Source organism: Chiloscyllium punctatum, chromosome 7 (genome assembly GCF_047496795.1).
Source record: "Chiloscyllium punctatum isolate Juve2018m chromosome 7, sChiPun1.3, whole genome shotgun sequence".
Classification (NCBI taxonomy): domain Eukaryota; kingdom Metazoa; phylum Chordata; class Chondrichthyes; order Orectolobiformes; family Hemiscylliidae; genus Chiloscyllium; species Chiloscyllium punctatum.
In genome coordinates this window covers 90,902,580-90,927,030 of record NC_092745.1, presented here as the reverse complement: position 1 = coordinate 90,927,030, position 24,451 = coordinate 90,902,580, and the positions used below count along the sequence as shown (strand labels likewise).

The window sequence follows — 24,451 nt, the reverse complement described above, 5'->3', positions numbered from 1 at the left end:
ATTATAATAAAGTAATAATGTGCCAAGTGCATTTTAAAAAATCCAGAACACAATGAAAATTTGAAATCTGATAAATAATTTCTGAAACAGTAGTTCCCAACTTTTCTGCTCCAAGTTCACCATCGCCTGTGCTTATAGATATCCAATAGATCTCTTGACAAAATTACACATTTGGTATTTTGAAAAAGAAGTTGTACAATTAAACATATTACTTTGTCTTTACCATACCAGTATGAAAATTGTTAGTGTTACGAGCAACTATTCTCAATTTTTTTGTCAACATTCTAATATCACATGGTCTCCCTGGTTAATATCCTCTTTCAGAAGTCTGCAATTGCATACCAATGCTAACATGAAAGCAATATTGTGTGATCTGACTCTACATTGTGCCATTCTCACAGATGACTTCAAACTTCTTTCTTCTCCACACTCCTCCCACTTCTCTCACACTTGTCATCATGGAACAGAGGAAGGTCTACAATATGATGTCAGATGATTAACATCCTCAAAACCAGCCTACACTGTGGGAAACTGTCTCAGTCAAACTGGCATTGCAATACCAACATTCTTAATTGTAGCAGAAGCATGTGTTCATTTGGTCAAAACATTTCAAGAGCACTTCACAGTAAATAAACTTCAAATTGCAAGGATCCTACGTAGACAGGCCAACTTGGACAACATTTAATTTTTTTCCCCCAGGTAGGGAGCAATCAACTTATGATGTAAGTCGTGTTTTATTAAACACACTCTTGTTGTCTTGTAGAGAGACATAGAAAGAGAGATAGAGAGACAGAGAGAGAGAGAGCGTGCGCGCAAGCGAGAGAAATATATATACAGAGAGAGAGAGAGAGAGAGAGAGAGAGAGAGAGAGAGAGAGAGAGAGAGAGAGAGAGAGAGAGAGAGAGAGAGAGAGAGAGATAGAGAGAGAGAGAGAGAGAGATAGGAGAGAGAGAGATAGAGAGCGCAAGCGAGAGAGAGAGAGAGAAATAGTGAGAGAGAGAGAGAGAGAGAGAGAGAGAAATAGTGAGAGAGAGAGAGAGAAATAGTGAGAGAGAGAGAGAGAGAGAGAGAGAGAGAGAGAGAGAGAGAGAGAGAGAGAGAGAGAGAGAGAGAGAGAATACAGATAGAGAGAGAGAAATAGTGAGAAATAGACAGAGATGGGAGAGAAAAAGAGAGGGTGAGTGCGCGCGAGAGGAGGGGTGGGGGGGGGAGAGCATGAGAAAGAGCACGAGAGAGAGCACGAGTGGAGAGCGAGTGGAGAGCGCGAGAGCGAGAACGCGAGAGCACGCGAGCGAGCGAGGGGAGAGCGCGAGCGAGGGGAGAGCGCGAGCGAGGGGAGAGCGCGAGCGAGGGGAGAGCGCGAGCGAGGGGGAGAGCGCGAGCGAGGGGAGAGAGCGAGCGAGGGGAGAGAGCGAGCGAGGGGAGAGAGCGAGCGAGGGGAGAGAGCGAGCGCGGAGAGAGAGCGAGCGCGGAGAGAGAGCGAGCGCGGAGAGAGAGCGAGCGCGGAGAGAGAGCGAGCGCGGGAGAGAGCGAGCGCGGGGAGAGCGAGCGCGGGGAGAGAGCGAGGGCGGAGAGCGAGCGAGGGCGGAGAGCGAGCGAGGGCGCGCGCGGAGAGAGGGCGCGCGCGGAGAGAGGGCGCGCGCGGAGAGAGGGCGCGCGCGGAGAGAGGGCGCGCGCGGAGAGAGGGCGCGCGCGGAGAGAGGGCGCGCGCGGAGAGAGGGCGCGCGCGGAGAGAGGGCGCGCGCGGAGAGAGGGCGCGCGCGGAGAGAGGGCGCGCGCGGAGAGAGGGCGCGCGCGGAGAGAGGGCGCGCGCGCGGAGAGAGGGCGCGCGCGGAGAGAGGGCGCGCGCGGAGAGAGGGCGCGCGCGCGGAGAGAGGGCGCGCGCGGAGAGAGGGCGCGCGCGGAGAGAGGGCGCGCGCGGAGAGAGGGCGCGCGCGGAGAGAGGGCGCGCGCGCGGAGAGAGGGCGCGCGCGGAGAGAGGGCGCGCGCGGAGAGAGGGCGCGCGCGGAGAGAGGGCGCGCGCGGAGAGAGGGGCGCGCGCGGAGAGAGGGGCGCGCGCGGAGAGAGGGCGCGCGCGGAGAGAGAGGGCGCGCGCGGGAGAGAGGGCGCGCGCGGAGAGAGGGCACGCGCGGAGAGAGGGCACGCTGCGGAGAGAGAGGGCACGCGCGGAGAGAGGGCACGCGCGGAGAGAGGGCACGCGCGGAGAGAGGGGCACGCGCGGAGAGAGAGCGAGAATACACGAGGAGAGAGAGCGCGCGGGAGAGAGAGAGCGCGCGGGGAGAGAGAGCGCGCGGGGAGAGAGAGCGCGCGGGGGAGAGAGAGCGCGCGGGGAGAGAGAGAGCGCGCGGGGAGAGAGAGAGCGCGCGGGGAGAGAGAGCGCGCGGGGAGAGAGAGCGCGCGGGGGAGAGAGAGCGCGCGGGGAGAGAGAGCGCGGCGGGGGAGAGAGAGCGCGCGGGGAGAGAGAGCGCGCGGGGAGAGAGAGCGCGCGGGGAGAGAGAGCGCGCGGGGAGAGAGAGAGCGCGCGGGGAGAGAGAGCGCGCGGGGAGAGAGAGCGCGCGGGGAGAGAGAGCGCGCGGGGAGAGAGAGCGCGCGGGGAGAGAGAGCGCGCGGGGGAGAGAGAGCGCGCGGGGGAGAGAGAGCGCGCACGAGCGAGAGAGAGAGCGCGGGGGAGAGAGGGCGCGCACGAGCGAGAGAGAGAGAGAGGGGAGAGAGAGAGCGCGCTGCGAGCGAGAGAGAGAGAGCGTGATTATGAGGCAAGGTGAGCTTTTCTGTGTGTTTGATTTAATTAACAGAAGGGTTTACCCATCGTATCGTAACATAACGAAGAGTACTGGAGGACATGCCAACAGCAACACCAGACATAGCCAAAAATGAGGTGTCAATTTAGTGAAACTACAACACAGGATTATTTGCATGTCAAACAACACAGACAACACACAACTGACAAGTGCAACAATCCTAGTTGATGGTAGTACTAGCCAAGTCAGATTCCAGAGTGATACCAGGTTTGACAGTTCTATTCATCACGGAAAACAGACACTGCATATTTGCAAAAGGCTAACACAGAAAAGGAAAAAAAAGAACTATAGTATATTATTTAAGAATTCTTTGAAATGGTCTTATTACAAATATCAGAAATAATGATTCCATCCTTTTACCTTCAACAACTACCTTAAAAGATACTCAAGCATTTGTTTTCACTTTGAAATTCCTTAATCATTTGGCATGGCTCTACTTAGTTTCTTTTTGGACAATGTCTGCATTCACACGATGCTATCTTCTTTGGTTAATGTCTCTTCATTAGAACCTTAAAAAAAATCTACTAGCACAGCTTCACTTCTTTGCATTCAAAAGTTTTAATGAATGTCTTTCTCTCTGCAATTTTGAATTTTTTTTCTTTCTGAAGCCTTTCTCTTATTAGTTTCTAAGCCACTGAGATCTTCTTCTATCCTGACTGTTTTGGAAACTGCTAAACTACCACACAGATATAATAGGCCATTTCCTTTCTAAGTAACCACTTATTTCTGGATGATGCTATCTTACGCAAACATCTCCGAAATACAAAACAAGCCCAAAGTTATGTATCAGTTTGTGCACTTTAGAACCCAAGGTTCCAAATCACGTCATGAACTTTCCTAACGCAGAGCCACGTAATCACGCAACCAATGGATTGAATCTAACTTTTACAGTCCTGCCACAACTAATTGTCAACAATCGTGGACAATTCTAAAACTAATATTAATATCCCCATCCTCAATAGTGGGACAGCCTAGAACATCAGTGCAAAAGGAAAGATTGATGCATTTGCAAAACATGGGCAAAAGGGCTGAACTAAAAAGGTGAGAGTGACTCACTCAATTTCAGTATGACACCAAAGTGAATCTTAGCAAAAATAAAATCAATGGGAATGGAAATTGTGGGGGGGGCAGGGGAAAGAATCTCTATTGTTTTGACCTCTACTAATACAATAACACAGGATTGTGGTTGTTGGAGGTTAATCATCTCAGTCATGGGACATCACTGTAGAAACTCTTTGATTAGTGTTTTGGGCCATGCAACATTTATCTGCTTCAATGACTTTCCCACCATCAAAATACAAGTAGTGGGAAGGTTTCCACTATATTCAGCAGCATTCAGAAAACCTCAAACACAAAAGCAGCATCCAGCTTGTGCTAGTAAGTGGCAAGTGTCGTATAAAAGTGCCTCACAACCAGCTCAAGCAGGAGAGAATCGAGTCAACACCTCACATGTTCAATGCCATTACCATTGTGGAAGCAGCATCCTGTGGTCATCTGTGACACAGAGTCTGAACTGAACCTCCGACACACACACTGGTTACACTAGCAGGTCAGAGGCTGCTAGCTCACTTTGTTACTATAAAAGGCCTGTTCACCACCTTTAAGACATATGTCAGGAGTGAGATAGAATACTCCTCACTTGCATGGAAGGAAACAGCTCCAACAATGCTCAAGAAACTTGACCAATCCAGGATAAAACAACTGTTTTGATTGGTATCATATCCACCTTTCACATGGACTCCCTTCACCACCAACCTATAGTTGTAGCACTGTGGACCAGACAAGATGCACAGCAGTAGCTGAGCAAATCTCTTTTAAGAGCACATTCGAACCATGCAACCTCTACCATCGGAAGGACAAAGACAACTGGTGCCGAGAAATGCCATCTCTTGAAAGTTCCCCTCCATACCAGACAACATCCTGCCTCAGAACTACATCAGTGTTGCTTCACTATTGCTGGGTCAAAATCCTAAAACTTTCTCTGTTACAATACTGCAGGGAGACCTACACCACAAGGGCTGCAGCAGTTCAGGGCAGCAGGTTACCATGTCCTTCTCCTGGACATTGAGAAACCAGTAATAAATACTGGCTTAATTAGCAATGCCAACATCCCAAGAATTAATATAAACAAAAAGATATAATGCCGATTTGAACAAACTAACAAATATCACCTGTCTAGGCTGTTATGCTAACTATACCCACCTCATCATTTATATTAGTACCACTGAACACGTCTATACACATCATACAAGACAATAAAACAAAACATAGTGAATCATATAATAAATTTGTTGAGAGGGCAACTTTCAACCTTTCTTTTCCATCTTATAAGACAGCATTCATCAACAGTTTGATTATATCATTCAAAGTTTATTTTATAATTAATGTGAAAAATAACAAAAGCTTACACTTTGAACAAATGTGATTGAAGATTTATGTTTCAAAATTTTACTGAGTTTAGATCCAGTGTCCAAATATTTAACCTGACATTTCAGCTAATAAAGGAAGACACCCACAATGGAATCATTATTATATTGGTAACTGCAGTATTGTTGTGTGCAATTTCTGGTCATCCAACATGATACCATCTGCTGGTAGTGAGGATACCAAGTTTATGAAATGACATGTCTTCCCTGAAAGGGGGTCAAGAATAAGTCCTTGAGATAACCAGAACATTGAAGGAGAAGTATAAAATGGTACAATCACAAACATCTTGAAATTACAATTCAAATATACACATCTCACACAGGATATATTATGAGAGTTTATATTTTCAATGCAGATCTGAACAACATTTTGGACTTTAAGGCCATGAAAGCTAATTGAAAACTATTTTTTAAACTTAAGAGTTTCTGTATAAATACTGCTATTATGTATAATTTTCTACTAAGATTGTCTTCACTATATTCATAAATTGAACAGTTCAGTTCTCTCACAAAATTTGTACCTAAATTGAACAAGAAATAGGATCCTCATTCTGGTCTGGAAATGATGACACTTTCCTTGGCAAGAAACATACATTAAAGAACATTATGCAATCAAATTGGTTAAGTTTACCATAATTGGTTCGGATCTGTTGTAGTATATTGTAAATGCACTATCTGCTTCATCTGCTTTGTCACGGAAGATGAACAAAACTGATTACACAATCCTCTTTGACCTCACAAGTAGTACTTCTCTATTTCAGCATTTGTATGACAATACAACAACATACATGTAATGACATCTACCAAAACTTCTCATGAGAGCATTACCAGACAAAATTTGATGCCTAACAGCATAGGAAGCCATCAATGCAGTCTTTCAAAGTGACTTAAAAGAGAAATGAACTTTGATGTGATTTTTTATGGTTACATGTACCCAAGTACAATGAAAAGTTTTGTTTATGAGCAGAGTAAGAAAGGACATACAGATCATGGAGTTAAAAAAGATTAGAGGCATACAAGTTACACCACACAAGGCAGATGCTAGGCAACATCAACATTATCTGAAGTTAAAGTGTCCATTCATCAGTCTAATAATGGCCAGGAAGAAGCTGTTCCTGAACCTGCTGGTGTGTGTTCTGAAATGGAGAGCACAGATGTTTTCAAGAGAATTGCAAAGCTTAATGTTTACCCACCCCATTCTCATAACCCTGTTCGCTAATGGCAATCAGAAATCTATTAAGCTCTATCTTAAATAAACGCAGACCAAGCTTCCAGATTGCTCACTGGTAGAGAATTCCAAAGGTGCACAACCCTCTGAGTAAAAGAAAAGTCTTGTGTTTAACGTAGTATTCATGTGATTAGATACAACTGCACTTGAAAAATATGTGGTTAGGTGTGGGCCAAGTCCAAGAATATCAGTCAGGCTGGCAGCATTGCTTAAAAAGACAGAGGCGAGGTGAGGACCCCATGAGAGGCAGTCAGCATTGAGGAGCAGGTGAGGAAAGGAAGCTGAGACAGGCAGTTAATAACAAAGTTAGATTCACTGAACCTCTGCAGAACTAGGAAAGAGGTTCTGGATAGAGTGTGTGAAGAGCCAGGCACTAAATTAAAAAAATAACCTTACAGGTTATAACTTCTGGATTATTACTTAAGCCACATTTAAAGTAGCATAGAGCACATAAAATAAGAGATGAATACATGGCTCCAAGACCAGTATGAGAGAAGGGTGTTCCAGTTTGTGGCCACTGGTACCAGAACTAAGGAAAGTGGGCACTGTAGCGTTGGGGTGGTTTATGTTTGAACAGCCAGGAGCCAGTGTTCTTGCAAATCATGTCACTGGGAAAGTTGAGGTGCTTTTAACTCAATTGTGGAGGCAAGGGATCAAATATGGAAAGTTTGGCAACCAAAACAGTACAGTTGTGGCATATCAAAACAGTACAGACAATAAAGAGTAGAAAATAATATCGGAAATGGGGGTTAGAATGTCAGGGAAGACAAAGAGAATGAATTGACAGTACACATTGAAGTAAATAAATAAGATGATAGCCAATACCACAGGATAACAATGATTGGATTCCATTGATAAGAATAGGAAACTAGCTAAAGGTGGAGGCGAGCACTGTTAATTTGGATGATATCTGTAGTGATAGAAGATGCTGACCCTGGGGAGATCAGAATATAAACTTGACTTGAGGTGGAAATTGGGAATAGTAGGTATAAGAAACCATGAATGGGAGTGGTCTATATGCCTCCTAACAGTAAACACAATGTGGGACAAAGTATACAAGAAGAAGTATTGAGTGCTTGTGATAAAGGAACGGCAAAATATCATGATTGGCTTTAATCTACATATAAACTGGAAATATCAGGTTCATAACAGCAGTCTGCCCACTAGAGTTTTGGAACTGATGATGGAGCAGATTACATTATGTAATGCAACAAAACTAATAAATGACCTCAGAATAAAAGCAACCTAAGTAGCAGTGACAATATATACATCCAGTTTGAAAGAAAGAAGGTTACGCCTAAAATTAATAATTTCAATATTTTAAATACGTGCACACAAAAGCTAAACTAGCTGAAATGAATAGGTTTAGGGTGAGAAGATAAAGATATAAAAGAGACCGAAGGGCAACTTTTTCTCGCAGAGGGTCGTACGTGTATGGAATGAGCTGCCAGAGGATGCGGTGGAGGGTGGTACAATTGCAATATTTAAGAGGTATTTGGATGATTACATGAGTAGGAAGGGTTGGGAGGGATATGGGCCGGGTGCTGGCAGGTGGGACTAGATTGGGTTGGGATATCTGGTCGGCATGGACTGGTTGGACCGAAGGGTCTGTTTCCATGCTGTACATCTCTATGATCCTATCATTCTTACTTTTGTTTGAATCTGCATTGTGTTTGTTAGAAAAGCAAATTAGTTTGCTTGTTTTGGTGTAAATGCTGAAATGAAAGCTTACAGTGGAACGAATGTTCTTTTTCTAGCTGGCCAACTTCCTCTGTTTTTAGTTGTAGCCTTTTTTCCCCCTACAATCAGTAGCATAATCTGCAGGAATAAAGGGACAATAATGGCAGTGCACCACTCATTACCCTTTCTTGTTTCCAATATGATGCCATTTCTTTTCAGGGTTGTCACCAGGACAGCCCGAGTTCCCAACTGTTTTAGGGAGGAACCTATTTACAAATATATAAATATGCTCTTTTAGACCTATCAGTGGGTGAAGGATACTCCACTGATTTCAGTGGCCCAAACAGCAGTTGTTAGGATATGTTTCTGTGTATGCCTAGAATTCTTGTTTCAACCCCTGCACTCCTTCACTTCCACCAATGAGTCTGATTGCTTGAATAATGCTTGTAACTCTTTTAAAACTGTGAAAATGAAGCTGAGGTCTCTACTGAAATTCACCCAAAGTGTTTCTCCTGATGTTTTAAGATATGACAGGTAGTTTATTTTCCCACATGCTTTAATTGGACTGGCAGCTTCAGTACTGAGCATGTAGCCACTTCTTCCAGAGTACCTTTCACACTGTTTGCCCAGGAGATGTCTGTTTCTGAAGTTGTTTTAAAACAAACTTCCTCATTTAATTTAATTTTAATTTTAATTGGCCATCTTTTAAGGATTTAAATAATGCTAAAATGGATGAAGAGCTATTAACAGAAGAAAAATTGAAAGAATCAAAAGTAAATGGAGAAAAATTCTTTGTGTTGCTTCATTGATGAAGTGAATTGTCATTTAATTGTGATCTTAAGCAATGTTTGAAGCTTACAATTTGCCTTGTGAAATACGTATGAAGATATTACTTTCTCATCTTTTAATTCATTGAAGAGTATAAAATGTACTGAAATGTTACATTTTTCTACAAGTAAAAACAGGATTTTATTTGTTAACATGATTATCTTCATAAGTTCCATCAGTAAATGTTCATTACTCTTGTTCAGAGATTTTTTTTAAAAATTGAAATTATTTGTTGATTCTTGCCTGAATCAAGAAATGGTCTGCAGCATAGAAGTCAGTTCATCATCATCATCATGAGAAAATAGCTGGCACAGTGCAGGTTTTGAGCTGAGGAATTCTATACTTTTGTTTCCCTCACTTTTGTCTCAGCTGATGCCAAAGATCTCTTATAAGTTAGAGGTGAAAATCCATTTTGGCAGGAGAAAACTAAAAGTATTTCGTATAGTTAATGGTGTAACATCTGTCAGATAAGTGCAACATGAAGTCATCAGATTCGCGGCTCCCAACCTTTTCAGTAACTTACTTCAGTGGGACAAACAATATTACAGCACACCTATTTTGTCATCTCAATTTTGCCTTTTGTCACATGCATTCAGAATAAAAGACAAATACCATATTTTAATTAGATAACTAATTATCATGAGCTTTACAGCTGTAATTTTGGTTGGGCAGAATATTGTTTAAAATGAATTAACATTTGTTTTACATTGATTTTAATTACCTTTGCAGAAAATTTGGCAGCACACTTTAGACAGTTTTCATGGTACACCAGTGAGAGGGCACACTGGTTGGAAACCACTGTTTCCTCTTTCTCAACCCTTGTGTCTGTCTTGCAAACATTTGTTAAATGTGTAAATTTGAGTAACCTGCCATACCATTGTACAAATGTAATATTCCAAACAATTTCTGTGAAAATGGGAAAAGATACTTTTCATGGTATTTAAATACATTTTTAAAAATGTAATTTCTGCAAACTTTAAACATAAAACTATTGAAACCCGAGAGATTTTTTTCTTCCTGTCAGATGCAATGATGATCTTTAGTTTTAAGCTAACAAGTTTGACACAATTCAACTCAGTGCCATCATACAAAAACATGGAAGCTTCAACATTGAATGTACTGCATGGACAACTCAGGATACTTAATCTGATTTGTAGATACTGAGATATGATATAACTTACACAGCTGAATACAATGTGGAAAAATGTAAATGCTCTAACTGTTCAACAACAAGCTACTAAATCACATGAGAGAGTTTAAGACTTTTCAGAATACCTAGGAGAAAGTGAGGACTGCAGATGCTGGAGATCAGAACTGAAAAATGTATTGCTGGAAAAGCGCAGCAGGTCAGGCAGCATCCAAGGAGCAGGAGAATCGACGTTTTGAGCATAAGCTTATGCCCGAAACGCGGATTCTCCTGCTCCTTGGATGCTGCCTGACCTGCTGCACTTTTCCAGCAATACTCTTTTCAGAATACCTGTCAAGTATCTGTGAGGTAGATGGTCATAGATTTCTTTCAAAATCCTATAATCACTTTTCTTCAGGGTACTAACTGTACCAACCATAAATTTACTATTTTCACCAAAGATTTATATTATGCCCACTCAAAGCATATATTTTAGATAAATGCCTTAACAAATAATCACGCTTTCCCTTTAAATCCTATCATCAATGCTCATGGATTACAAGCAATATCAGCAAAATTTTTTTGACACCTGATCTCTCAAACTCATACACTTTCTTTTTCTTACATATGCACTCTCACATTCAACTGCTGCCTACCTAAGATTTAGCTAACTGTAGAACCAAATTTTTCACTTTAGAAATTTAATTTAAATCAGTGATTAATGATCTGTATTCAAATGTATCCATATTTTTCATATTATTGTGAAGTAAATTAATCAAGCAAAGTAAAATCTTTTATCAAGTCAGCGGCAAACGATTTAGGCCTGGATTATTCTGAATAATTTGGAATCTGCAAGCCAGTCGCTATATATATTGCACCAATTTAGAATATATTAAGTGCGACAGATGGAACTTCTCAAAGAGAAGAGTTTTTGAGCTTTTAGAATATTGTGATGTCTGAGAACAGCTTGATGATCATTGAATCAGGAGCAATGAGTTTTTCATGAAACTTAATTAGATTGGATGAGGCAGCTCTATTTGTGTATGCATGGTGCAACACATAAAAGTGCCTTGTAGTAACAGATCTAAATGAAAATATAAAACGACACAAATTGTATGCAGGTATGTAGTGGGGTTTGTATGGTATCAGTGTGAAAAATAAAGAAAATTTTTGCAACCACATAATTAATGTGGAACTCCTGAGTGATACAATAACAACAAAGTTTAAATTTGATGATTTTGCAGAAATATGTAAATATTTATTCCTTTTATTTATGATGCCTAAATTGTGAATATTCCTGATTGAGATTTCTCTGCTGTCTTACAGTGAAAGTTGTCGAGACTTGTTTAGATTTGATCATATGGAAAGACCTATCCACTTGCTAATTCCAGTGTTATGTTTTTGACTAGCATTCATTAATTTGAACAGAAATGAAGATTTATACCAGTTAGAGTCATAGAGATGTACAGCATGGAAACAGACCCCTTGGTCCAAGCCGTCCATGCCAACCAGATATCCCAACCCAATCTAGTCCACCTGCTAGCACCCGGCCCATTTCCCTCCAAACCCTTCCTATTCATATACCCATCCAAATGCCTCTTAATTATTGTAATTGTACCACCCTCCACCACATCCTCTGGCAGCTCATTCCATACATGTACCATCCTCTGCGTGAAAAAGTTGCCCCTCAGGTCTCTTTTATATCTTTACCCTCTCACCCTAAACCTATGTCCTCTAGTTCTGGACTCCCCAACCCCAGGGAAAAGACTTTGTCTATTGATCCTACCCATGCCCCTCGTCATTTTGTAAACCTCTATAAGGTCACCCCTCAGCGTCAGATGCTCCAGGGAAAACAGCCCCAGCCTGTTCAGCCTTTCCCTGTAGTTCAGATCCTCCAACCCTGGCAACATCCTTGGAAATCCTTTCTGAACCCTTTCAAGTTTCACATCTTTCCAATAGGAAGGAGACCAGAATTGCACGCAATATTCTCAACAGTGGCCTAAACAATGTCCTGTACAGCCGCAACATGACCTCCCAACTCCTGTACTCTGACCAATAAAGGAAAGCATACCAAATGCCGCCTTCACTATCCTATCTACCTGCGGCTCCACTTCCAAGGAGCTATGAACCTGCACTCCAAGGTCACTTTGTTCAGCAACACTCCCTAGGACCTTAACAATAGGTGTATAACTCCTGCTAAGATTTGCTTTCCCAAAATGCAGCACCTCGCATTTATCTAAATTAAACTCCATCTGCCACTTCTTAGCCCATTGGCCCATCTGGTCCAGATCCTGTTGGAATCTGAGGTAACCCTCTTCGCTGTTCACTACACCTCCAATTTTGGTGTCATCTGCAAACTTACTAACTGTACCTCTTATGTTCGCATCCAAATCATTTATGTAAATGACAAAAAGTAGAGGACACAGCACCAATCCTTGTGGCACTCCACTGGTCACAGGCCTCCAGTCTGAAAAATAACCCTCCACCACCACCCTCTGTCTTCTACCTTTGAGCCAGTGCTGTATCCAAATGGCTAGTTCTCCCTGTATTCCATGAGATCTAACCTTGCTAATCAGTCTCCCATGGGGAACCTTGTCGAACGCCTTACTGAAGTCCATAAAGATCACATCTACTGCTCTGCCCTCATCAATCCTCTTTGTTACTTCTTCAAAAAACTCAAATCAAGTTTGTGAGACATGATTTCCCACTCACAAAGCCATGTTGACTATCCCTAATCAGTCCTTGCCTTTCCAAATACATGTACATCCTGTCCCTCAGGATTGCCTCTAACAACTTGCCCACCACGGAGGTCAGGCTCACTGGTCTATAGTTCCCTGGCTTGTCTTTACCGCCCTTCTTAAATAGTGGCACCACGTTTGCCATCCTCCAGTCTTCCTGCACCTCACCTGTGACTAGCGATGATACAAATATCTCAGCAAGAGGCCCAGTAATCACTTCTCTAGCTTCCCACAGAGTTCTCGGGTACACCTGATCAGGTCCTGGGGATTTATCCACCTTTAGCCGTTTCAAGACATCCAGCACTTCCTCCTCTGTAATCTGGACATTTTGCAAGATGTCACCATCTATTTCCCTACAGTCTATATCTTCCATATCCTTTTCCACAGTAAATACTGATGCAAAATATTCATTTAGTATCTCCCCCAATTTTCTGTGGCTCCACGCAATGGCCGCCTTGCTGATCTTTAAGGGGCCCTAATCTCTCCCTAGTAACCCTTTTGTCCTTAATAAATTTGTAAAAACCCTTTGGATTCTCCTTAATTCTATGATATTACATTAGACGCCGCACTGGGATTGGCACTTTAAAAAACAAGCAGAAACTTTAGAGATCCTGGGAACACTTCTGTAATTGTGCTATAATTGAATCCAAGGGGAAAGTGAGGACAGCAGATGCTGGAGATCAGAGTCAAGAGTGTGGTACTAGAAAAGCACAGCAGGTCAGACAACATCCAAGGAGCAGGAGCATTGATGTTTCGGGCATAAGCCCTTCATCAGGGATTGAGTCCTATTTTGGAAAGAGGTTTAGATCTCTAACTAATTAGAAACCAAATCAATTTTCCAGGTAAAGTGGGCCTGACCTTTAGCTGGAGATTCACATAGCAAACACTTCACTACTTAACTCAAAATGGCTGCCTGCTCTCAATGGTAAAATCTCAAATTACATTTCTATGCATCAACAACCTCAATATTTTCTAGATTCAGTTTGCTATCAAACACCAATATACTGCATTCAAGACAGGCTTACATTTAATTTCATGCATTGTCTGTGCAAGTGCTCTCTTTTCTTACTTGTAGAAACGTTGTATAAAAGATATTTACTTCATAGAATCTACAAGATAGATCTCATGGTTTATACACTCAGTTACAGGTCCAATAAGAACCTCCTAAAATTACCACTTCTTTACATCTCTCATATTTCCTTTTGCCTCCTGAAGATGAGCAATACTGCCTGGGTATGATTACATGAAACTTGAGGGGTCATCTGGCATTGATCTTAGTTGATCTTATACCAGTGGAAGATAAGGTAAGCCATAATGTGTCCCAACTGCTATGCAAGCAAAGATCAGCATAAGTCACTAAACAAACCCAAGTCAATATGGCATAATGACATACAAACAAAAGGAGGACATTCAACCCCTAAAACCTTGTTCTTCCAGGTAACATAATTGCAATACAAACTCTGTTTATCTTGATACCTTGATCTCAAGTAATGGTTAAAAAGTCATCCATGGGGATAATGCCCCTTCTTCTGAATTTCCCCAAAAGAGGACAGTTTCCCTATTACTACTTCATTAGTCCCTTAACAATTTTAAATAACTCAATTAGATTACTCCATGCCATGATAAACTCAGAAGACTACAAACCAACTTTTTCATACAGCCTCATACTTTGACTATTTATCCATGGCATTATTCTGGCGAAATAATGTGTTCACTCTTTCAAGGCCAAATATCATTTCTGAAGTTTGGTGTCCAGTATGTCAGATGGAGTCTGTCGAAGGCTGTGTCCAACTGAAGCATCACTTCCTCATGCTTGTATTACATTCCTCTTCATATAAAAACCCGTAACATTTTTTGCATCAGTGTGTTATCTTTTAGACAGCTAATTCATCCAAATCCCTTTTTTAAATAACTCATCTCTGGTTAATTTATTCAGATTTACCCAAACAGGATTGCATCACACTTCTGTATTTGAACTCAAAATATAAAAGATCTGCCCACTACTGTGTCGCTTTGTATAACTTGCCACTTAGATTCCCTACAGTGTGGAAACTGGCCCTTTGGCCCAACCAGTCCACATCGACTCTCCGAAGAGCAACCCATCCCCTCTCTAACTAATGCACCTAACACTATGGGTAATTTAACATGGCCAATTCACCTGGCCTGCACATCTTTGGACTGTGGGAGAAAACCAGAGCACCTGGAGGAAACCCACAAAAACAGGGGGAGAACGTGCAAACTCCACACAGACAGTCGCTCGAGGATGGAATTGAACCTAAGACCGTGGTGCTGTGAGGCAGCAGTGCTAACCACTGAGCCACCGTGCCGCCCAATACTGACACATTTTGCTTCACCTCTTAACTTGGTGTCATAAGCAGAATTGGTGTACATTTCCATTGAGGAGAAAGTGAGGACTGCAGATGCTGGAAATCGGAGCTGAAAATGTGTTGCTGGAAAAGCACAGCAGGTCAGGCAGCATCCAAGGAACAGGAGAATCGACGTTTCGGGCATCAGCCCTTCTTCAGGAATGAGGAAAGTGTGTCCAGCAGGCTAAGATAAAAAGGTAGGGAGGAGGGACGTTGGAAATGCGATAGGTGGAAGGAGGTTAAGGTGAGGGTGATAGGCAGGAGTGAGGGTGAGGGCGGAGAGGTCAGGAAAAAGATTGCAGGTTAGGAAGGTGGTGCTGAGTTCGAGGGTTGAAACTGAGACACGGTGGGGGGGGGGGGGGGATGAGGAAATTGGAAAAATCGGAGTTCATCGCTTGTGGTTGGAGGGTTCCTCGGCGGAAGATGAGGTGCTCTTCCTCCAGCCGTCGTGTTGCTATGGTCTGGCGATGGAGGAGACCAAGGACCTGTATGTCCTTGGTGGAGTGGGAGGGGGAGTTGAAGTGTTGAGCCACAGGGTGGTTGGGTTGGTTGGTCCGGGTGTCCCAGAGGTGTTCTCTGAAGCGCTCCGCAAGTAAGCGGCCTGTCTCCCCAATATAGAGGGGGCCACATCGGGTGCAGCAGATGCAGTAAATGAGGTGTGTGGAGGTGCAGGTGAATTTGTGATGGATACGGAAGGATCCCTTGGGGCCTTGGAGGGAAGTAAGGGGGGAGGTGTGGGCGCAAGTTTTGCATTTCTTGCGGTTGCAGGGGAAGGTGCCGGGAGTGGAGGTTGGGTTGGTGGGGGGTGTGGACCTGACGAGGGAGTCACGGAGGGAGTGGTCTTTTCGGAACGCTAATAGGGGAGGGGAGGGAAATATATCGCTGGTGGTGGAGTCCGTTTGGAGGTGGCGGAAATGACGACGGATGATACGATGTATATGGAGGTTGGTGGGGTGATAGGTGAGGACCAGTGGGGTTCTGTCCTGGTGGCGATTGGAGGGGTGGGGCTCAAGGGCGGAGGAGCAGGAAGTGGAGGAGATGCAGTGGAGAGCATCGTCGATCACGTCTGGGGGGAAATTGCAGTCTTTGAAGAAGGCGGCTATCTGGTTGGTACGGTATTGGAATTGGTCCTCCTGGGAGCAGATGCGGCGGAGACGAAGGAATTGGGAACATGGGATGGCGTTTTTACAGGGGGCAGGGTGGGAGGAGGTGTAGTCTAGGTAGCTGTGGGAGTTGGTCGGTTTATAGTAAATGTCCGTGTTGATTCGGTCACCCGAGATAGAAACGGAGAGGTCTAGGAAGGGAAGGGAGGAGTTTGAGACGGTCCAGGTAAATTTGAGTTCGGGGTGGAAAGTGTTGGTAAAGTGGATGAATTGTTCAACCTCCTCGTGGGAGCACGAGGCAGCGCCAATACAGTCATCGATGTAGCGGAGGAAAAGGTGGGGGGTGGTGCCAGTGTCGCTGTGGAAGATGGACTGTTCCACATATCCTACGAAGAGGCAGGCATAGCTGGGGCCCATGGCTACTCCTTTGGTTTGGAGGAAGTGGGAGGATTGGAAAGAGAAGTTGTTCAGGGTGAGGACCAGTTCAGTCAGTCGAAGGAAGGTGTCAGTGGAAGGGTACTGGTTGGTACGGCGGGAAAGGAAGAAGCGGAGGGCTTTGAGGCCTTCGTGATGGGGGATGGAGGTGTACAGGGACTGGATGTCCGTGGTGAAGATAAGGCGTTGGTGACCGGGGATGCGAAAATCATGGAGGAGGTGGAGGGCGTGGGTGGTGTCCCGAACGTAGGTGGGGAGTTCTTGGACTAAGGGGGACAGGACCGTGTCGAGGTATGCAGTTCGGTGGGGCAGGAGCAGGCTGAGACAATGGGTCAGCCGGGGCAGTCAGGTTTGTGGATTTTGGGCAGGAGGTAGAAACGAGTGGTGCAGGGTTGTGGGACTATGAGGTTGGAGACGTGGATGGGAGATCCCCCGAGGTGATGTTCTGGATGGTCTGGGAGATGATGGTTTGGTGGTGGCAGGTGGGATCATGATCAAGGGAGCAGTAGGAGGAGGTGTCCGCGAGCTGGCGTTTAGCCTCAGCAGTGTAAAGGTCGGTGCGCCAAACTACTACCGCGCCTCCCTCATCTGCCAGTTTGATAGTGAGGTTGGGGTTGGAACAGAGGGAGTGGAGGGCTGCACGTTCCGAGGGTGAGAGGATGGAGTGGGTGAGGGGGTGGAGAGGTTGAGGCAGTTAATGTCATGGCGGCAGTTGGCTATAAGAGGTCGAGGGCAGGTAAGAGGCCAGCACGGGGTGTCCAGGTGAATGGGGTGTATTGGAGGCAGGAGAAGGGGTCATCAGAGGGTGGGCGAGAATCCTGGTTGAAGAAGTAGGCGCGGAGGCGAAGGCGGCGGAAGAATTGTTCGATGTCTCGCCGCGTGTTGAACTCGTTAATCCAAGAGCGTAGGGGAATGAAGGTGAGGCCTCTGCTGAGGACATTTCCGTCACCTTGTATGCAAGATTGATTGGGCATTAATGTTAAATATATAGGATGGAATAAAGCTACAGCTTTATTATAGATCCCTATGCAATAGAATTGACAGTTATCTGTATTTTTGGTCCTGCCTTGGAAATTTTACATTTTCTAATCCAAAATCACTATCCTATAAGCCAGAAAACATTGCAAAATTACGACCAACATATTGAGATCTTCCTTCATCATGAAAACAAATATGGAAGTATAACTGTGTCATTCAGTAATTCTGCCATTTCCTTCTTGTTCATTATAGATTGACCAACATTCATTTTTAATTGGGCGATGTTCACCTTTCTTATTCGTCTTTGATGAAGTTATAAAACCTTCTGCTTTAGCTTTGTTCTTCCTTGCACGTTTTCTTTATGTTTCTTTTTTTGCACAATCATTGCTTTCTTCAGCTCTTCCAGCTCATTGGATTTACACTGTTCCCTTGCATTTGTGTAAGCACAGCAGGTCAGACAGCATCCCAGGAGCAGGAGAATTGACGTTTTGGGCATAAGCCCTTCATCAGGAATGAGGCTTGTGGGACAGAACTGAGAGATAAATGGGAGGGGTGGGATCTAGGGGAAAGTAGCTCAGAAAGCAATAGGTGGATGAAGGTGACGGAAAAGGTGATAAGTCAGAGGGGGGAGTGATGGACAGGTCAAGAGGGCAGTGCCAGGTTGGAGGCTTGGGACTGGGATAATATGGGGGGAGGGGAAATGAGGAAGCTGTTGAAATCCACATTTACCCCAAGTGGTTGCAGAGTCCCAAGGTGGAAAATGAGGCATTCCTCCTCCAGGTGTCGGGTGGTAACCGTTTGGCAGTGGAGGAGGCCCAGGACCTGCATGTCCTTGACAGAGTGGGAGGGGGCGTTGAAGTGTTCAACCATGGGGCGGTGGAGTTGGTGGGCGCGGGTGTCCCAGACACGTCCTCTGAAACGACCCGCAAGAAGGCATTCTGTCTCCCCGATTTTGACGGGACCACACCAGGATGTGGAAGGATCCCTTGGGGCCTTGGACAGAAATGAGGGGAGTGGGTGCAGGTTTTGCATTTCCTGTGACGGCAGGGAAAGGTGCCAGGAGTGGGATGTGGACCTGGCAAGGGAGTCACAGAGGGAATGGTCTTTTCAGAACACTCATAGGGGTGGGGAGGGAAATATACCTTTGGGGTCTGTTTGGAGGTGGCGGAAGATGATGCGTTGTATGCGGCAGAGGTCTGCAGGGTGGAAGGTGAGGACGGGGAAGGAAGTTGCGATCGTGGAAGAAGGTGGCCATCTGGGACTTTGAAGTGGAATTGATCATCCTGGGAACAAATGTGGAGGAGGTGGAGGAATTGGGAATAAGGAATGGCATTTTTCCAGAAGGTAGGGTGGGAGGAGGTGTAGTCTAGGTACCTGTGGGAGTCAGTGGGCTTATAGTAAATGTTTGTGGTTAGTCGATCGCCAGAGACGGTGATGGAGAGGTCCAGGAAGGGGAGGGAGGTGTCAGAGATGGTCCAGTTGAATTTGGGGTCGGGGTGGAAGGTGTTGTTAAAGTTGATGAACTTTTCAACCTCCTCGTGGGAGCACGAGGCGGTACCGATAAGAGTCATGGTCGTAGAGGAGGAACAGGTGGGTGGTGGTGCCAGTGTAGCTGAGGAAGATGGACTGTTCCACATATCCAACAAACAGACAGGCATAGCTGGGTCCCATGTGGGTGCCATGGCAACCCTTTTGGTATGGAGGAAGTGGGAGGATTGGAAGGAGAAGTTGTTGACAGTGAGGACCAGGTCAGACAGGCGGATGAGGGGGTCAGTGGAAGGGTACTGGTTGGAATGGCACGACAAGAAGAAACGGAGAACTTGGAGACCTTCGTCATGGTGGATTGATGCGTACAAGCCTGGATGTCCATGGTGAAGATGAGGCATTGGGGGTGAAGGGCATAGGTGGTGTCACAATTGTAGGTGGGGAGTTCCTGGACTAAGGGGGACAGGATAGTGTCAAGGTAGGAGGAGATAAGTTTGGTGGGACAGTCGCAGGCTGAGACAATGGGTCGAAACTGGGGCCGTCAGGTTTGTGAATCTTGAGAGAGAGGTAGAATCGGGCAATGCGGGGTTCATGGACAATGAGGTTGGAGTTGATAGAGTGCTTGACAGCTGCTTGAGTAGGCGTGGTTATAGGGTCAGTGGTGATGTCACCAACAGAAGTGACACTCATGAAGGGGGCTGAAGTGGTGCTTATGGCTGTGTTAACGGGGACGGAAGTGGGGTCACGAGCGACGAGTGCAACATTTCGGTTAGGTACTCGGCTGATAACTTCACTGGCGGCAGACCACATTCCGCCTTGGAATCCTGCAACCACACGGGATAAATGTTGCTAATTTCCCCTCCCCCACATTATCCCAGTCCCAAGCCTCCAACTCAGCACCACCCTCCGGACCTGTCCAGCACTCCACTCCATCTCCCCACCCCACCCCCTCCCATTTATCTCTCAGCTCTGACCCACAAACCTCATTCCTGATGAAGGGCTTATGCACAAAACATCGATTCTCCTGCACCTCAGTTGCTGCCTGAGCTGCTGTGCTTTTTCAGCACCACACTCTCAACTCTGATCTCCAGCATCTGCAGTCCTCATTTCTCCTTGCATTTGTGTAAGCCTAGTCTTTGATATTGTCTCTTACCTCATTTGTTGACCATAGGTACTTAACTACAATCACTGAACCTTTGTCATTGAATGGTATGCACTAGTTATGTATTGCACCAGATATTTCTTGAATATTTGCTACTGTTTAACCCTAAGTTTACTATTCACTGTTTACTGTTCAGTTTACGATTGTTGAATAATGTCTTATCCCATTGAGGTTTGCCTTGGGTTACATTTAAAATTCAAGCACAACATGAAATTCAATCATATTATGATTACAAGTTGCATAACGGTCTTTTACTGCAAGTTTCCTGATTAATTCTGAATGGTTACTCAGAGTTTCTAATAAGGCTCTTTCCCTATTAATTCTGAAACTTGTTATTCTGGAGAACTGCAACATTTAATACAGAATCACATGATTCACATATCTTATAAGATACTGAAGGAAGCTCAGGAAATAAACTGTGACAAGAATGCAGGAAAACAATTCAAAGTGAGGTCACAGAAAATCTTAATCAATAAGCCAAAGTGGAGGTCATAAGTCAATGAAACTCATTTAAGGTTCAAGCTGACAAAGGTACTAGTGATACTATTTTTAAGTATTTCTTAATACCTAAGAAGAAATCATTCACTCAGATCACAGGAAAAGTTAATAGCTAGAGCTGGAACCAAGAAAGGGTCAAGTTTCCAGCTTGCTCTTTAGATTTTAAAGAAAAATAAGCTAGATGTTCGCTTGACAAAATGCCATCAATATACTGATACATTATATTGATAATGTGGGAAAATGTAAAGTAGATCAGAATAGAAGAATATTAGTTAAACAGAGAACGGCTGCAGAATTCTGAGGTGCAGAGGGATTCAAGTGCTGTCTTCTATGAGTCACAGATTACTATGTGCAGTTATAGCACATAATCGAGAAGTCTAATGAGAGGTCTTTTACCTCCAGAGGAAATGAATATGAAAGGAAGGATATTATGTTTCAGATATACAGGACACTGGTGAGACCACATCGCAAACACACATTTGGTTTTGGTCTCCTTATTTCAGGAAGGATGTAAATATATTGGAAGCAGTTCAGGGAAAGTTTACTGATTGATACTTGGAAATGAGTGGGTTCTCTTATGAGGATAGGTTGGGCTTATTTCCTCTGGGGTTTAGAAAAGTTAGGGTGATTTGCTTGAGTGTTTAAGATCCTGAAAAGTCTTAACAAGGTGGATATTGGAAGGATGTTTCTTCCTGCAAATGAGTCCAGAAAAAGGAGCACTGTTTTAAAATTTGTGTTTGCACTTTCAGGTCAGAGATGAGGAGAATTTTTTGCTCTTACTCTTGTGCAACTTTGGAACTTTCTACATGAGGGGCTCCTGGAGACAGGGTCAATGAATATTTTTAAAAACAGGCATGGATAAATTCTTTTTAAACAGAAAAGCCAAGGGTTATTGGGGTAAATGGAAATGTGGAGTTCAAACCACAATAGGACACAATAGGTTTTACGGAATAGTAGAATAAATTCAATGTTTGGAATGGTCTACGTCTGGCTGCTATTTTGGATGTTTGTACAGCAAGAGAGCAACGTGGGATCTTAAGGTATCAATCTTAGACTGAATCAGTAGCTTTGAAAATATTGAGAGATACAGGAAAATTAAAATTCACACATTAAAACGAAACCATCTTGCACTCCAAGCTTTGAGTAGCCGAGATGGTTGGAACATCAAGAGTAAATGCTCAGAAAATGTAAAACTGTCAGTTGCAACTTTTCCTTTTCTTTGAAGGATGCATCCTGCCGTTTGGTTCTAATTATGGCCAATTATTGTACAATAGTCATGTCAAATGCAAGGAAGGTAAGTTCAGAACATTGCTACTTTCGAGACAGGCTGGTAGTACAGGATAATGGCGTGAAATGGAAAGGTATTGATCAAGAGAAAATTAACTAACCCAAATACAAGATAATCACTGATTTTGTTGTAGCTGGACTTTTGCCCCCTTGTCATATTGCCTCTTAAAAAAACAACTTGAGGACCACAGCTCAGTGAGTGAAGCACCCACTCACCGTCAGGATAGAAACATTTCCAGCAGTAGGCTTCTAAAGAATTAAACAAACTGAGAAATGCCAATAATGAGGCTCAAAATTGTTTTGGCATCACATACTGCAAAATCATATTGGCCAAGAAAAATGCAGCATCTGAATTCTTCTCTTTGTGTCAACAATGTGCATTACCAAATCTCAAAATAGCATACCTTATTTCAATAAGGTAGTAAAATTCAGTCAAATTTTCTGCAAGGAAAGCAATAGGCTTGAGAATAACTTTGCAGTAGATTTCTCAATATATTTTATACCTTGTAATGTAAGCAACACACTAAAAGAGAATTACATTTCTATTACTATAGGTTACGTCAATAAGTAATAGTCACAATTATTATAAAGTACTCACTCTATGCAACGCTTTGGAGAAGAATTACTCTGGTAGAACTCATCAGCATCATAGAATTCATCCTCACTACTGGAATACGAAAAATCTGGGACTGTATTAGGAGACAGATTTACATGGCTGGGTGAAGTGAGGCTGCTGCTTGGTGCTGACTGTCCACTTCCTAATTCACAGAAACACATAATCACACCTTAGTTATTTCTATTGATGAATTTTTTTGTAGTACAAAGAAGATAGCGAAACAGACCTCCACGGAAGACAGTATCGCTTTTGAAAGTAACTTTATTTTGTGTTGTCTTAAGATAATGAATATACTGTCACATACAAACAGACTTTTTAACCAAAAGATATATATTGTTAAATAAATTATCAAATAATCTAGCTGCTTTGCAACATACATTTTACTTCCTCTAATACTTTGTAACAACACCAGTTTTAGCAAGTAAGCAATTTTGATTCACTGTCAAGGTGAACTCAGCTGAAATACTCATCAATTTATCAAATGTAACATTGTGAATGCTCACCCTGTGGTTTCATACATCTAATTATTGTTAATTTGCACACTGGTGGGTAAACAGAGGCAGCACAAAAATGCTGTTCTGACAAAACATCTCCAATTGTACTCCAGAGCTAACCTTAAAATGAGGTTTCCCACTGAATGGAATAAGATCTTATGATATGGTCTTCTTGCAAACAACAGAATATCAGTCTTTCATTCAGGACACAGGACTATTTATCCAAGCAGTATCGCAGAAGAGCTCCATCCCAATCTTAGCCAATGACCACATGATGATGTAATAGAATCAGGAACAAGTAATCTAGCCAAATATTCTTTTTCTAACCATAATGGTAAGTAAATAATCAATCATTCAGAAATGCTGCATAACAAATTATTCCAATAAAACTGTTCAGGCCTCTGAAGCAGGTGGAACTTAAGTCGAATTGGAGGTGGGGCCACTAGCACTGCACCACAAAACATGCACTTCCAGCTTAACAGTGTCCAATGACTAACTGTAATTAAATAACAACCTCTTTAAAAAACGGGCAATCTGGAATGCAAACAGATAACCATTCTTCTAATGGAGAAGAACCGAATAATTAAACTATTTCACAATACAGCTCATAAAATTAAGTATACTCCTTGGTTGCATAAATTTCAAATAAAAGGACTTATTTTCCTCAATTTACATTTTTAATACTTCACATTTTACGAAGTTTGACTTCCAAGTAATGATGTGACTAACATCTTGGCATCAGTGCTCAGGTGAACAATTTGATGTTGATTATCATTTCAAACTTTTTTTTTGAATAATGAAACAAACGTGAATACTTAGCTAAAAGCAAATAACTGCAGATGCTGGAAATCTGAAATAAAAGCAGAAAGTACTGGAGAAACTTAGCAAATCTGGCAAAATCTGTGGGAAGAGAAACAGTTAACAGAGTCCAATATCACTCTGCTTCAGCACAGGATCATGTTGAACTTCAAATGTCAAATCTGGTTCTCTACAAATAATGTCAGAACAGCACAGATTTGCCAGCACTTATTGTTTTCGTGAACATTTAGCTCCTTCATTTCAGGCAAGACAACAAGATAATTGGAAAAGGCTGGTAGAATTGGCTGCCAACATATGAAAAGAAATTGTAACATTTCAATTGCTATCTCTAAGCTAAAGATGGCTACTTAAAAACAAGAGTTAAAGTAAGCTTTACAAATATGA

General features: G+C 43.4%; 1 protein-coding gene across 4 annotated transcripts in view; it reads right to left on the bottom strand.

The window, feature by feature from the left end:
- The window catches only part of osbpl9 (oxysterol binding protein-like 9), a 229,836-nt gene that overhangs the window by 29,214 nt on the left and 176,171 nt on the right, over positions 1-24,451 (bottom strand). For all 4 annotated transcript variants that reach the window (XM_072574282.1, XM_072574283.1, XM_072574284.1 and 1 more), the window contains one exon: positions 22,737-22,896. In XM_072574282.1, coding sequence (XP_072430383.1) covers positions 22,737-22,896 — 160 coding nt within the window. The remainder of the gene's footprint in view (positions 1-22,736; positions 22,897-24,451) is intronic.